Here is a 15,771-nt window from a genome sequence, read left to right as displayed (position 1 = left end):
CTCCTTTAACCATTTTAACCCTTTGATTTCAAACGTGAAATGTGAATGAAAGCTGCAAGCAGCGATGAACGGGCCCTCGCACCCTTGTGCACGTTCAGGCTGCAGTGGAAGCTTGTATGACTTGTATGTAGATTCTTCAGGCCTGGACATTTAGCGGATGACACCACCCACGACTCTATATATCAAACCATTCAAGTTATGGCAGAAAATAGGGACTATCAGATATCGACCAATCAGATGAAGGGGGGACGCGCTTTTTGGCGTCTATCGTCGCCATGGTAACGCTTTTGACTGATAAAGTAATGCCCATCGTCGCAGGATGGAGATGCACATTTTGATGTGTAACACACCTGAGTGCACGTTACGGTTCGGGCCGCATTAACGGCTGAAGAAATGGCATAAATTGCGCCAAAATTACACGATTAATTGAAAATGGACGACTTCCTGTTGGGTTTCGGCGATGGCGCCAAGAGACTTTTCTTTAAGTTGCGACATGATACAGGTGTGGACCGATTTTCGTGCATGTACGTCAAACCGTATTGTGGGGCTTGAGGCACAAAGTTTTCTAGGGGGCGCTGTTGAGCCATTAGACCACGCCCATTAATGCAAACCATGAAATATCACATTTTTCGCCAGGCCTGGCTTAGTGCAAAATTTGGTGACTTTTGAGGCACGTTTAGGGGGGAAAAAAGGCCCCTCATTTCGTCAGAAAAATAAAAACGAGAAAAAAGAAAATACAGATACAAATGCAGTAGGGCTGTGCGATTAATCGATTTTAAATCTAAATCGGATTTATTAATCAAAATCGATGTTAAAAAAGGAAAATCGGAAAATCGATTTTCCCTTTTTGCAGCTGGCTGCATTACAGACAGAGCTCGTCTAGTCATCTTTGTTTGGTCAAGAAAATTGTAAATGTTGTCACTTTACTAAACTCAAGGAGGATTTACAGTATCTTTCAATTGCACTTCATTCCCAATAGGGAAATTTGTTTGCTATTTTTCTTTAAAAAATAAAGATAAAATATTTTAAACAATTTATTCCATTGTCTTTTGCAGTTTTACCAAAAAAATCGAAATCGAAATCGAAAATCGGGTTTTCAGAGAAAAAAATCGGGATTTTATTTTTGTCCAAAATCGCCCGGCCCTAAAATGCAGATACAATAGGGCCTTCGCACTGTCAGTGCTCGGGCCCTAATTATGAGATAGTCAATTCTGTTTTTAATCAATCTAATCAATCCATCTACCCTGTAAAAACAACGTGAATCTTGTGTTTTTTCAACCCTTAACTTCTTACGACACTGAAGACTACATACTGAATCCTACAGTGAGTAATGATTTTGTCAAATATTAATATCTGGATAGAGTACTACCGTAGAAAAACGTCCCGTATGCAGCTGTATCCCTACTACGTATTGCATCCCATAATGCAAACCCCCCCCAAAAAAAACTGTTCTCAGATGCCTCAGCACCAGACGAATGGATCAGGTTTATTCTGCACATATTCTAGTGTCCATTGTGTGTTTTCGAAACCCAGCCTGCGATCAGGACCAATCAGGAGCGACTCCTCCTTTAGCCACGGGCTAACAGGCCTAATAACACTTTTATTTAACTGGTCGATTCGCAGACGTGTAAATCATCTCTCTCCTTCCAGCATCACAGCACGCCACCCCTTTGCCCGTCGCCGCTCCACATGCAGCTCTGTAAACTCCGGGTCCATTTCACATGCAGCCGGACATTTACCACGGTTTATGTGCAATCACTCCAGATTCTGGAGGGTTGTGTGCAAAGGGGTCCATCATTAGCTTAACTCCTTCACTCAATCTCAATCTCACATTTGTGCAAGTGTTTCTACAAGTCCCCCCCCCCCCGGTGAGCAGTGCCAGGCTCTTGTACCAGAGCAGAAACACTGATATCACATCTGAAATCTCACCCTGCATCGTGGCGGCCGAGGGCTCGGAGAGTCACGGCGTGACAGAACAGACTTGAATTCTCGAACCGAGGAAACGTCTCCTTTAACTGTATCCATCGTCCACATGTGATGGGGCCAGATAGCTTTGGTGCCATTCGAATTGTGGCAAACAATTCTGCTACTGTTCAATTAAGCAGCGGTTACAGAACATGCCCTTGAGAAATGGACTGCATGCTCTATTGAGCTCCGCGTGTGTGTGTATGTGTGTACATTATAACCTTCACTAGCCTGTCGACAAAACCTTTTCTCCGTCCTTGGAGAATTCAAGCACAATGATGTCCTTATCTCCTTGGCAACACTGTAATACTTGAAAAGCTGAAATAGGTCCCTCATCACTGCTGCCATCAAATCGTGGGTGGCTGGCAGCAGAGAACAAGGCGTCTTAACGAAGTGTTCGCGCTCGTGCCCGAGCAGACGTCGGTGCGTCGCACCGATAGCTGCAGAAACAGGGTGCCGTTTCGAAAAATGTCACAGTGCATTCGCTTGCACCATTAAAGGGTGAATTGTTTACTGTTAAAAAGAAGAAAAATAAATAAAACAGGAAGGAATGAAGGCAAAATTAGTCCTCTTGTGTTCATTTAAGTGCTTCTGCCCCACTATGCTCCCTCTGTTTCTCTGTTAAACCGAGGTATAGAGATGACACAGCCCAACACTACTGGTCCTCCTTGGACGTGTTCAGGAGGAAATGAACAATGACTACAGGACTTGGTGTGTGATTCACGGCAGATCCGAACGCGGGCCTGAATGTGAGGCAGAATGAGAAACCCCTCCCCTGTGAGAAAGGGCTCATCTGCATCACACAGCATTAAAAAAAAAAAGAAGCTTGTGGCTTAAATTAACAGCCGTTTCCTCACCAACGACGCGACCTGTCAAAAGGCCAGGCTTTACGACATGATGCATCTGCTGCATCTTGTCAGCTCCATTTCCATTTCTCCTAAAAGGAGGCGTCAGATTCACCGTCTCTGATGATATGAAGACGGACGCTCCTGCAAGCGTCACCCGCTTGCATCTCTGCTGAGACGTGATTATTCTTGCACTAGCACCATCCTGTGGCAGCTCTGGAAGATGGAAAGTCACTCAGAGCCTCTGCTACTTCTTACTTTCTTCCTCTATACGTTTTAATTATGTTACAGGAAGCGCTTGATCAGCAGAGCAAAGCAAAAGCCTTGCATTCCTGCCGTATATACATTTAATCAGTGATATTGTTTATTTTTCCACCACGACAGATTATACTCATCCTTGACCTGAACTGCCACTTTAAGAATGACACTGTAAAGGGAAAAATCCCTCAGCTTTGTCTTTCTTATCTTTTATTTTGGAGGGACACAAACATTCAGTAGTGATCACCTGACTCACCTGGCGCTGGACAACCTCTTCAGATACATTTTCTCCCTTTATTGTGGGTTGGATCACCCCCAGGATGATGAGGATGCGGCTCAGGCCCGTAGCTGCTGAAAACTGCCTGGCCTGCAGGGACGACAGCAGCTCGCCATACCTGCCCCAAACGGCACAAAATAACAATGACATCCGGAAAATGGTCAATTCTGCAAATTGTTCAATATTTTTTTATACCTTTCTGAAAGTTTATCTTGTCGAGGTTTACAGATCTAGTCACTAGGTTGGTTTGCATTTTGTTTATCAGAGATTTTTATGGAAATTAACTGCAGGCTGCTGTAACAGAAGCAGCCATGAAGACAGTCAAAACAATGCAGCAAAATATGTTAAAATTCATCACAGAGAGACGGCGAATATGGAAAATGTCAACCCCACACTAGTTATTTAATATTTTACCAATATTCTCCATTAGACATTTAAATAATATATCTAAAATAGTTCTCACTTGTTCTTAGGCAAAAACACGCTGCAGTAGTGACATCGCATGTTCCCTTTCCTACGTCTTCTCATACTCAAAATCCCAAACTTTCTTCACAAAAACATTTGCCTGTGAAACGAATAAAACATTTTTCCTTGTTTTTTTTTCTGGCAGATGAGGGAAAGAAGAAGAGCTGTGGGATTTTGTAACTCAGGAGGCCCAATCGGTCTCGGCTCACTGGTGCTCTGAATTGGCTGGTCTCAGCCTGTGGAGCCCAATCAATAGTGCCGCACGCCTGCTGCCGCCATCGTCATGGCGCGCAGCCCGCTCCAACATGCAGCCGGCACACCACAGATCTGTGGCCCGTGCTCCGGGAGAGGCTCGCCCCCGCCGCCGTCTGATCAGGGCCAGCACTAAAAACCCATCTCTAACACATCTGTCACCTACACACTTTCCAAACCTATAAGTTAATGCCCCATTAAAGCAGCATTACAATTAAAAATTACATTTCTGTTTGTGAAGAGACAGAAAACAGTAAAAAATGTCTGCAGCTGAGATCTTCAGATCAAACAATGACACCCAGCAAATCCACACGGTTGGAAAGATCAACCCAGACCTGGTTTCTGCAGAGATCTTAGGGATATGTGGTCTTGGATATAAAATGACTATCAGCACAAACGTGCATGTAACAGCATCAATTATATATCAATACATTTCATGTTCTTGTGACAAATGTTTAAAAATAATTTTCGAACTAATTTAAATGGGAGATCGGTCATTCCAGGCAGTTGCCCCAAGGCTCTGGAATGCCCTGCCTGACCACCTGAGGACCCCCCAGACAACAGACTGTTTTAAAAGAAACTTAAAAACGTTATTTTTTAAGAAAGCCTATCCCTGATGTCCTGGTCTTTTAGAATGTCCTTTGCTAATTTAGCTTTTTTAATTTAATTTTATTTATTTTTTTTTATTTCTCTTTTCTTTTTATTTTCTATTTTTCTTTTTTTTTCTAATCTTTATTGTAAGCGCTTTGAGACTTGTTCTTCAGGTGAAAATGCGCTCTATAAATACAATTTATTATTATTATTAAATGCCAAGAAATTACCCACATTTTTCAAAATCTGCACATAATCTATCAAAAAAGTTTCCTCAGATCACATCAATGTTGTGGAGCAATATTTTTTTTAGAAGAGTAAAAATAGTTCAGTCCCTTTGCTTTTGTTGAAAAAAAAAAAAAAGAAAAAGATCAACCCAGAACCAGTCTACCGCAGTCTAACCAGTCTACCAGTCTAAAACATCCAACCTACAACTAATAAGCCTACAGCTTATGTGGTTTATCTTAAATTTAAATTTGTTTCATGTTTGTCAAAAGAAATGTTAGGATGAATGCATGTCATCATTATGAAGCTCAAAGAATGCTGTCGCTTAAGTATTTTAATCAAGTGATCAGTTATCAATATTGTGATTGATTTCTTTTGTCGTCCAATGCTCCGTTACTGCGACTGCAACTCCTTCCAGTAGAAGTGAATCCCAGCAGCGTTTGCCGCGCTAAACTGTATTTCCCGACAGGCAGGCTTCAGCACTTCCTGGCTGAAATTACAGCGCTCCTATCAAAACCATCCCGATAAAAATGCACTTTTCAAGTGTGAAATAACCCAGTTCACCTGCGGTTGATACGACGAGCCGCTGCCCAAACAACTGTCGCTCTGCTCCGACAAAACATGTCAGCAGCAGATTGGCGCGATACGGCCGATACAAATTGTGCAGAATGGGTGTTCGGCTGCCACGAGCAGCGTAGTGAGATAACGTATCTGCCTTATTCATGGGAGAAGAAACAGTCCCTTCAGGTCAATAATAGATCCAGGCAGAGAAGGGGGGGGGGGGGGGGGGCAAACAAGTGGACTGTTAGGAATCGCAGCCTTCACTAGACGGAAAACTTTTCACAGCCGACCTCTGGAGAGTGACGTTTTGACATTTTCATCTCCCCCGCAACAGTTTTCCCTTGAAGTCAGTGTGGCACCACAATTTAGAGCCGACTCTTTGACCCGGCTCTTGAGAGACTTCTCAGTCTCTGCACATTTCACACCTGTCACCGTCCTCCCACCCAAAAAGAAAAAGGTTTGTGTGTGTGTGGGGGGGGGTGGGGTCCCATCACTATCAGCCCTCCAGTTCAAATCTTGTCAAATCATTCCCAGGTCTGGCATTGAACATTATTTCAAGGATTCTCCAGCCACCTGTCCTATTCCCTCCTCTTTTTCCATTTTTAATTCTGCCCCCGAGTGAGGATTAAGCGAAGCAAGGCATGCGTGTCAAAGGGAAATTTAGTGGGTAAAGACAGCCAAGATTGGTGGGATGAATTAAACAGATAACGGGAGGAGACGAAGTGGGGGAACCATGTAGAGCAAAACGCCTCACCAACGTTGGTCATTTCAGAGGGGCTCTTTTTTTTTTCTCCCCACAGGAGCGAGGAGGCAATATCTAAATTAATAAAGTGATGAAATGAGTTTGTGCCATGGACTTTCTGCTGTTTGACTTTCCCATCTGGATTAGTGCAGGCTGAATGGACGCTCTGTTACTTTTGTTACAACTACGCAATTCACTGTCGGAATTTGGCCCCGCAGCGATAAGGCCCCCCCCCCGCTCCTCCTCCTCCTCCTCATTACCATCTCATTCCCTATGCAGGGCCTCTGTTACCTGAGAGCCTGCTCACACGCCAAACACGAACTATTACACAAGCTTCTGCCAACTATTACAATGAACACAGAACATTTAAACAGCGACTATTACACGAGGCTCAACCCACTGTCGCGCTGAAGGAACCGTTCTTAATAAAAGTGGCCGCAGGAGAACATGACAGGAACACAAGCAGTACTCGAGTTGAGGGGGGATGAGGGGGGGTGGCATCCCCCCTGAAATAAAAACGGTCAAAATCATCCCCCCTTTCCATCCCTTATGTCATTTCATCAATGAATGTGGTTTTACTGCTATTTCAACATTTAGAGTCATCACCAGAAAAATAACACCATAAAAATAACTTATTTGACAATTTTCACCTGTTTCAAGTAAATTTTCACTTGAAATAAGTAGAAAAATCTGCCAGTGGGACAAGATTTATCTTCTTATTACAAGTAAAAAAAATATTGTTCCCCTGGCAGATTTTTCTACTTATTTCAAGAGAAAATCTACTTGAAACAGGTGAAAATTGTTGTTTTTTCCAGTGATGAGTCTTGTTTTAAGTGTAATAAGATTTTTTACTAAAATGAGACATATTAACTAGAAATAGGACAAATATTCTTATTTTGAGTTTTTGCAGTGAACCATTTTACTGTGAAGGACAGAGTCATATTGATAAGTTCAGAAAAGTGTTTTTTATTGTTGTGTTTTGATGTATTTGATGTAAGCCCAGTGGATATTTAAAGCTTACAGAAGGCTGCATTTAACTGCTGCTATGTCATTCCTGCAGGTGTTTTGGTCAGTGCTATTATTTGTAATATATTATATTATTTGTAATGAGCACAAATTATCTGTCCCCATATGATAAAATCCACCATCCCCCCTGATTTTATTTTACAACTCGAGTACTGAACACGAGGATATGTTTAAAAACAGGTATATGTGGTCTCATTGTTTAGGAAAGGAGTTAAATCATTGCTGAGTGGGATAAAAGTTCAATTTAAGCAGAATTATCTAACAATCATGCTTATAATTTCCCAGATGAAGTGACTTTCTTGATGGTTAGACCTTCATTTAATCATGAACAGTAAAATAATTGTGCCAGAGAGGACTTGTTTGGTTTATTTTCAACATACAAACTCTGACATAACACAAAATCGCTTGGTTTTTGGGGTTCCAGTTCAGACTATGTGGGTGCTGTGACATCACGAACTCAGACGACAACAAATGAATCCAGCTTCTCCATCCTTATCCTTACACCGCTACACCACAGGTAACGGGGATGGCTCCGCCCCTAAAATCGGTTGCTAGGAGCCGAGTTGGAGGCATGATTGAAAAGGGAGCCGAGGCTCTGCATCACTCTGGTATTTTGACCCAAACATGTCACAAGCTTTTCGTTAAGATCTCAGGAGGATGTGTCAATATTTGAAAAAGACAAGGTCATAAAACATCTCTGGTTTGTAGTGAACTGTGGCTACAACAGATGACTATGAGTCAGTTTTCTGACTGCTGAGCTGGTCCAGTTCATCAACAGTGGAACCTGGGTACCAGAGCATTAACCCGTCCTGTTTGTAGCAGAACAACTAACTGTATTTTTACCTTCAAACGTCGGACAAGAAGATTACACGCCTTGTATTGTTTACTTTAAAGCTTTGAGGAGATTGTTGCACACGTGTAAGTCCAACCAGCTGCGAGAATTAGAGTTTTAGATGATGAACATGGATGTATCTCAATGTCATATGTCATAACAAGATTTATACAATGAGGTTTGGATATCGTAGAGCTTTTCCTCTTAAAGAAAAAAAAAAGAAACATTGACGGCGTTATCTCAGTTTGGGTTTTGGGTCCTATTTTGAATCCCGTTTTTAATTATAAGAAAACTAGCATTGGTCCAGTTCACCCTTCACATTATTTTGATGCCATCCTTCTCACAATATCACAAAGCACAAACTGCGCTAAGTAGCTACCATGTTTTCAATATAAAATGCAATCCTTTCATGCACACGTCAGGCCAGCTCCACCACAGGATCCCAGAAATGTTCCCAACATGCAAAGTCTTTCCCTGTTGAGTGTAAAATGATAAGAATGCAAAGTTACAACTACAAATTAAAGCTGCAAGCAGCGATGAACGGGCCCTCCACCCTTGTGCACGTTCATGATTGCTGCAGTGGAAGCTTGTATGACTTGCATGTAGATTCTTCAGGCCTGGACATTTAGTGGATGACACCACCCATGACTCTCTATATCAAACCATTCAAAAGGTATGGCAGAAAATAGGAACTATCAGATATCGACCAATCAGATGAAGGGGGGGGGGCTTATTTGCACCAATTTTGTTCAAGGACACAAAACCGAGTCTGATGACACCACCCACGAGTCTTTATGTCAAACCATTCATAAGTTATGGCAGAAAGTAGGAACTATCAAATATGGACCAATCAGAAGAAGGGGGGCGCGCTTTTGGGTGTCTATCGTCACCACGGTAACGCTTTTGACTGAGAAAAGTAATGCGTGAGGTACGAAGTTTTCTAGGGGGCGCTGTTGAGCCATTAGGCCACGCCCATTAATGCAAACCATTAAATATCAAATTTTTCGCCAGGCCTGCTTGCGTGCAAAATTTGGTGACTTTTGTGGCACGTTTAGAGGGGGGAAAAGGCCTTCCTTTCATCGGAAGAAGGAAAAAAATTCCTACAGATACAATAGGGCCTTCGCACTGTCAGTGCTCGGGCCCTAAAAAGCTCATCATTTTAATGCAACACTAGTTAAAACAGACTGAACTAACCAGTAAACACCAGCGCTTTAGGCCCATACAAGGATTTTTGTTCTTTTCACCTTTATCATATTATTCAATTAACATTCAAACCGTTTATTATGAACATGCTTTGGAAAACAGAAGAAGCCCTTTTTGAATAACTTTTACCAGTCAGTTTCTATGTTTGATATTAATATTGATGATGTTTCATATTAAAAAGAGGCGTTATGGTGTAACAAGTCTAAATCAGACAAAATACTACTGTGCTGTTTGTTGATACAATCGGTTATACTTATGCTATTTTCTGAATATGTCACATCTAAAGCTGTTTGTCTATTCTATAGTTAAAATCTGAGTTTTAAACTAAGGCAAATTGGGCTTAAATCTCATAAAATATAAAAACGTTTTGCAGGCAAAACAGAAAAATCAAAAATGTATATTTATTCCAATAATTACATTTTTCATATGTTCCCCCTTTTTTTTAAGTTTTGGAATATTGAAAGGATATTTATATGCAAATTGTCCTGAATCGTTTCAATTTCCACATAAATAACAGTCAGACGTTTAAACTTCATGTAGTTGAAGAAATGTAACAGCGTTTTCATCCAGATGAAGCAGCGTTTCCAAACTAAACGTGTAATTACATGTAATGTCCACAGGGTGTCCCTGTTGCCCCACGCAGACATCGCCCAGCATCCCTGCAGCCTCAGCCTCCTCCCTGCATCAGAGGGATGGAGTAAACGCCGGGGTAAATACGCCGAGTTTAGCAGCCTGCTTCATTAGCGGAGCACAGCAGAAATAGCTGCGCTTACAGCGGCTCCAATTACCATTAATTGGCATTCCTGCCTCACCTGGGAGTGTGTGGAAGTGGGAGAGAAGGATGGGATGGATGGCTGAGTCAGGAGAGGACTGAGAACGCTGTGAATCTCTCACTGTTATAGTAATAATATAGTATATTAAGTAACGAGATTATCACATAACATTACATGAAATACAACCTAGATCTATTTAAAAATTGCGGTATATTATAACAAAAAATACTAAACAATTTTCCACGCATGGGATTATAAATTGTTTCCTTTGTTTACTGGACTGTTTAAGTTTAAACTAATCAATGATGCATTACTAGAGCAGGCTTTCTAGATTCAGCTGCCCCCAACTTCCTCTTCTCTTTCCCTTTTTCCCCTCCCCATCCATCCATCCATCCATCCATCCATCAGCTCACAGCCGTGTGATTGGTGCCACTCTCATCCAGGGATCCCTGTGAGGGTTTAAAGTTGTGCTCCACTGAGTTATTGGATTCAAGCTTGCGATGAAGCAAATGGGCTGAGTTTGGGGGTGGACCTGTCATCACTGGAAACTACTGATCACCAGGCAGGTTGAGACTGGGAAACTGCAGAGGTTATATAGCGTCAATGAATGCATTACACAGAGAATAACTCAAATTAATGTCTAAATAATGTGAGATTCAGAATAAAGAAGAGAAAACATGATGAGCCACAAGCTTTGTCTTGCTCCTCGTCTTAACCCTTGTCTGGCTTATAAATTAAAACCTGATGTCAGAGGTGTGCACGTGTGAGCAGCCGTCAGTCAGAGCGACGGTCATACGCCACCTTTAAATTTGCCGATGATACTGTGATAGTTGATTTGATCACGAATAACGATGAAACAAAGTATTGTAAATGTGTGGATGAGTTCGTAAACTGGTGCAAGGTTGGTTTTCTTCAGTTAAACATCAAGAAGACAAAATAATTTTTGGGGGATTTTAGAACAAAAGCAGGGACATATCAGCAGACAGTTATCAATGGTGATCCAATTTAAGTTGTAAATGAATACAAATATGTAGGAACAGTGATTAACAGGAAACTGTCATGGGACTCTAATACAGATATCATCTATAAAAAAGGTTTGCAGCGACTAAACTTCCTGCGGAAGCTCCGACAGTTCAGAGTGGAACGTCACATTATGATTCTTATTTACCGGTAATTCATAGAGAGTATTCTCACTTTTTGTTTTATTGCTTGGTTCTTTTCACTGTCAATAGGTAATAAGAAAAAACTCAGTAAGATTGTCAACATGTCTAGCATGATTGTAGGCCAACAACAAGTCAGTTTGTCCCGGCTCTGTGAATCCCATGTGACTGGGAAAGGGAGGATAATCTGCAGTGATGAATCTCATCCCCTCAATGCAGAATATCTGCTGTCACCATGATGGAGGTACAGGGTACCGCCTCTGCGGACCTCCCGGCCCAAACATCTGTTATACCCTCTAGTATAGCGCTGCTAAATAAATTAAAGATGCATTATTCATTTCATAATCCACTAGGTTTGGTGTGAAGCACTTTAGGATCAAAGATTCTATTCATTGTGTTAAGTTATGTTATTGTATAGTGTTGTACTATACTGCACTTCATCGTTCTATGTCGAATTGTCTTGTATATTGTTCTCTTTTTTTTGTTTTTGACCATGTATTCTGACTGCTACAGATGAAAAAAGAATTTCTGAAAGGACATTAAATTGAAACTAACTAACTAACAAACCAACCTGCGGTACAGAGCAGGCTCCAGCTGAGAAACACTGCTGCATGCAGTGCAGGTCAAAGATAGCGGGATACACATATACGTTAATATATAAAAATATATATTAACAAACGTAAAAACTAATTTAAATAAAATCAGTTAAAAAGGAATTTTAAAAAGATTCAACAAAATAACATGAAACAGCTAAAAGTCAACACCTTCCGTGGAGCAGACATGGGTTTAGACGGGGAGGGGCCCGTTCAACCAGCAAGGGCAGCTCGTCCCACATTTTTGATGCGACAGCCGCAAAAGCCCAGCGTCCTCGGAGCACTCAGGATGCAGCAGCTCAGAGATGGGGTGGCGCCAGTGCTAGGAAGCCAAAATGTGGCGAAATGGGATCTTGTTCATGTGAGCCAGTTAAAAGGCAAGCAGCTGCGTCTGCACCGCATGCAGACGAGCAGCAGAAGAGCAGCAGAAGAGCAGCAGAAGAGCAGCAGAAGAGCAGCAGAAGAGCAGCAGAAGAGCAGCAGACGAGCCGCTATCGTCCACAGAGTGGCCTACAGAAAACCAGCCAACCGCTGACAAATGCATGGATTACTGTTTCAACTGCTAGAATGGGTTTAACTTGGCCAACTGCCTCAGCTGGAAGAAAACTTCACCACCCACAACGCGGCTCTGATGAGCATGTGGACGGATGAGTGGGGGTAAAAGTCTCCTTTTCAGACCAGACACAGGCTGCTGCCGGGGCCACACTCACACTCCTCGCCGTCACACACATCCACACACTCCAGGAGAATCAGGTCACAAGCTGATGATGTTCTCAACAGTTCAGAAGGAGAAAACATTCAATCCTCGTTGACACTACAAGCATGTCTCATCATTTCACTCACCAAGTACTTGGATTTGGAGGTTAATCCTTTCATACAAACGTAACGTCTTGCTTCGTTGCTTTTACCCTTTTCAACCAACTTGAACCCGGTTCTGCTGTTGGGCTGGTCCAGGAGAACAAACACTGAGGACCAACTTTAAGCTGAAAAGTTGTTCTTCTGGATGGTTCCAGCTCACCTCCTTGTTGAAACACTTCTTCACTTCACTCAGAATAAGTTACGAACTGGATCTGAAACCATTTTGCTGGAAACGGCCCACCCACTGAGTTTCTAGTGTCAAAGATGAGTTTCCTGTTGAAAGGCCACCTCAGCCTCAGCGTTCACATGGATACTCTCACATCATCTTTAAGCACTTTTTGTTGTGATGCTAAAGACAGCACACTACCAAAACCCCCAGAAAGCAACGAAACACCAAAACATTTCCACAGCCATGTGTGGACTGCTCTTGAAAAGCTATTTAAGGCCCACCCTAAACACATGTTCTGCTTATTTAGGAGGATTTAGTCCTCCATGCATCCGTCAAGCCCACATTAGGATAAAAGGTGTTCTGTTACCGTGTCTTCTTTTTAGACAAGGATTTTTCACTCTACAGGACTGTCTCAGAAAATTAGAAAATTGTGATAAAGTTCTTTATTTTCTGTTATGCAATTAAAAAAACAAAAATGTCATACATTCTGGATTCATTACAAATCAACTGAAATATTGCAAGCCTTTTATTATTTTAATATTGCTGATTATGGCTTAAAGTTTAAGATTAAGATTCCCAGAATATTCTAGTTTTTTGAGATCGGATATTTGAGTTTTCTTAAGCTGTAAGCCATGATCAGCAATATTAAAATAATAAAAGGCTTGCAATATTTCAGTTGATTTGTAATCAATCCAGAATGTATGACATTTTTGCATTACAGAAAATAAAGGACTTTATCACAATATTCTAATTTTCTGAGACAGTCCTGTCTATATCATGTGCAATCTCTTTTCAAATGTATTTTTCTATCATTTATAAATTATATTTGTTCATTCATTTGCACCTTTAAGAAAACGCGGAACAGATTTTCAGAGTCTTTGATGATACTGTGTTGAGAAAATATAAACAAAATTAAAGCTGCAAGCAGCGATGAACGGGCCCTCGCACTCATGGCCAACGCCCCTCCTTCCAGTCCCCCCCAAAAAGAGAATATTAAAAATACGATAAATGTAAAAAAAAAATAAAATTAAACAAGATTCATCTTCTCATTACAAGCAAAAAAAATCTTGTTCCACTGGCAGATTTTTCTACTTATTTTAAGTGAAAACAGGTGAACAGGTGAAACAGATGAAAATGGTGTTTTTTTTTCCAGTTATGAGTCTTGTTTTAAGTGTAATGAGGTTTTTTTTACTAAAATGAGACATTTTCACTAGAAATAAGACAAATATTTTTGTTAAGATTTTGAGTTTTTGCAGTGATCCATTTTACTTATCCTGTGAAAGACAGATGCATATTGATAAGTTCAGAAAACTGTTTTTTATTGTTGTGTTTTGATGTATTTGATGTAAGCCCAGTGGATATTTAAAGCTTACAGAAGGCTGCATTTAACTGCTGCTATGTCATTCCTGCAGTATTTCTGCAGGTGTTTTGGTCACTGCTATTATTTGTAATATATTATAATATTTGTAATCAGAACAAATTATCTGTCCCCATATGATAAAATCCACCATCCCCCCTGATTTTTTTTTACAACTCGAGTACTGGCTGCGGTTCTGTTTAAAGCCGGGCAGACACTGTGCCATTGCCGGCTTGTTTTGAACCAATTTTCCTCTTGTTTCAATCATTAATATGTGTGCAGACAAGGTAAAAAAAAAAAAAAAAGAAAACTCAAACTCTTTCAGTTCACTGTGTTTTCTAGTAGTTCTTCTAGTTTTCTATTGTTACTTTTAAGTTTACTGTTCCCTTTGTGGTTTTACTGGTTGTAAAGCATGTAGCTTTAATTATCACCCAATTCTGTGTTTCACCTTGTTAGTCAACTTCACTCCAACTCATTACCACCAATTTTACACTTATTTTTGGAATGAATGGTCAATAGACCTCATTTACATAAAATCATAGCTCATTTTTGAGATGGATAAAGATAAGCCGAAATTCTGAATTTTTTTGACTATAGTTAAACTCAGAGGCATATAAATTGATGGATTATCACAGACGGGTATATGTGAAAATGAAATGAAATCATTTAAAATGTTTGGACCACCACCCAGCACCAGCCAGTGGTTGGTGGGTCAAATTGAATATCACAGGAGAGGAGAAATTGAATAAAATATCCATAATTCAATGCAAGTAGTGATCAGAGGTGGGTAGTAACGAGTTACATTTACTCCGTTACATTTACTTGAGTAAGTTTTGGGAAATTTTGTACTTTTAGGAGTAGTTTTGGATAACTGTACTTTTTACTTTTACTTGAGTAGATTTGTGAAGGACAAACTGTTCCTCTTACTCCGCTACATTAGGCTACGTTGAGCTGTTACTTTTCTTTTATCACTTTTATCCGTGTACGCGTCAATCTCATGACATCACTGAGTGATTCTTTGGGAAAAAGGTTTGTTTTTGCATGTTTTATCACATTTACACAGACTCAAACACACACAGAGTTTCATATTTCATGTTTGTTCTAGTTCTGCCTGGTTGAAAAAGAAAAGTACAAAGGCTTGAAATTTTGTGCTACTGGTGCTTAATTTATTTTTTTATTGTGTTATTTTATTATTTATTAAAGTTCTTGAATTTACTTTACGCTTATTTTAATTTAAGCTATTTTTCATTTTTTTATTAATTTTAATTTATTTTATTATTTTATTGATTTTAATTTGCCTGAAGGTGATTATTTTGTACTTTTGTCTTTTTGAATGGGTGTGTTAAAAAAATAAATCAGACGTTACTCAACAGTTACTCAGTACTTGAGTAGTTTTTTCACCAAGTACTTTTTTTACTTTTACTCAAGTAATTATTTGGATGACTACTTTTTACTTCTACTTGAGTCATATTATTCTGAAGTAACAGTACTTTTACTTGAGTACAATTTTTGGCTACTCTACCAGCTCTGGTAGTGATCATCAATTTTATTTGAAATGAGTGTAACAGAGGCAGTTATATGGATGAAAATCATATTTTTGATATAAAAGAAAAGTGAAT

General features: G+C 40.3%; 1 protein-coding gene across 1 annotated transcript in view; it reads right to left on the bottom strand.

The window, feature by feature from the left end:
- Positions 1–15,771, bottom strand: part of si:dkey-122a22.2 (uncharacterized) — a 59,038-nt gene that overhangs the window by 3,300 nt on the left and 39,967 nt on the right. The window contains exon 8 of the mRNA XM_061716022.1: positions 3,325–3,463. Coding sequence (XP_061572006.1) covers positions 3,325–3,463 — 139 coding nt within the window. The remainder of the gene's footprint in view (positions 1–3,324; positions 3,464–15,771) is intronic.

Source organism: Cololabis saira, chromosome 3 (assembly GCF_033807715.1).
Source record: "Cololabis saira isolate AMF1-May2022 chromosome 3, fColSai1.1, whole genome shotgun sequence".
In the NCBI taxonomy this organism is placed as follows: domain Eukaryota; kingdom Metazoa; phylum Chordata; class Actinopteri; order Beloniformes; family Belonidae; genus Cololabis; species Cololabis saira.
Note: the sequence above shows the minus strand (reverse complement) of the source record. Positions and strands in the feature narration are given on the sequence as shown.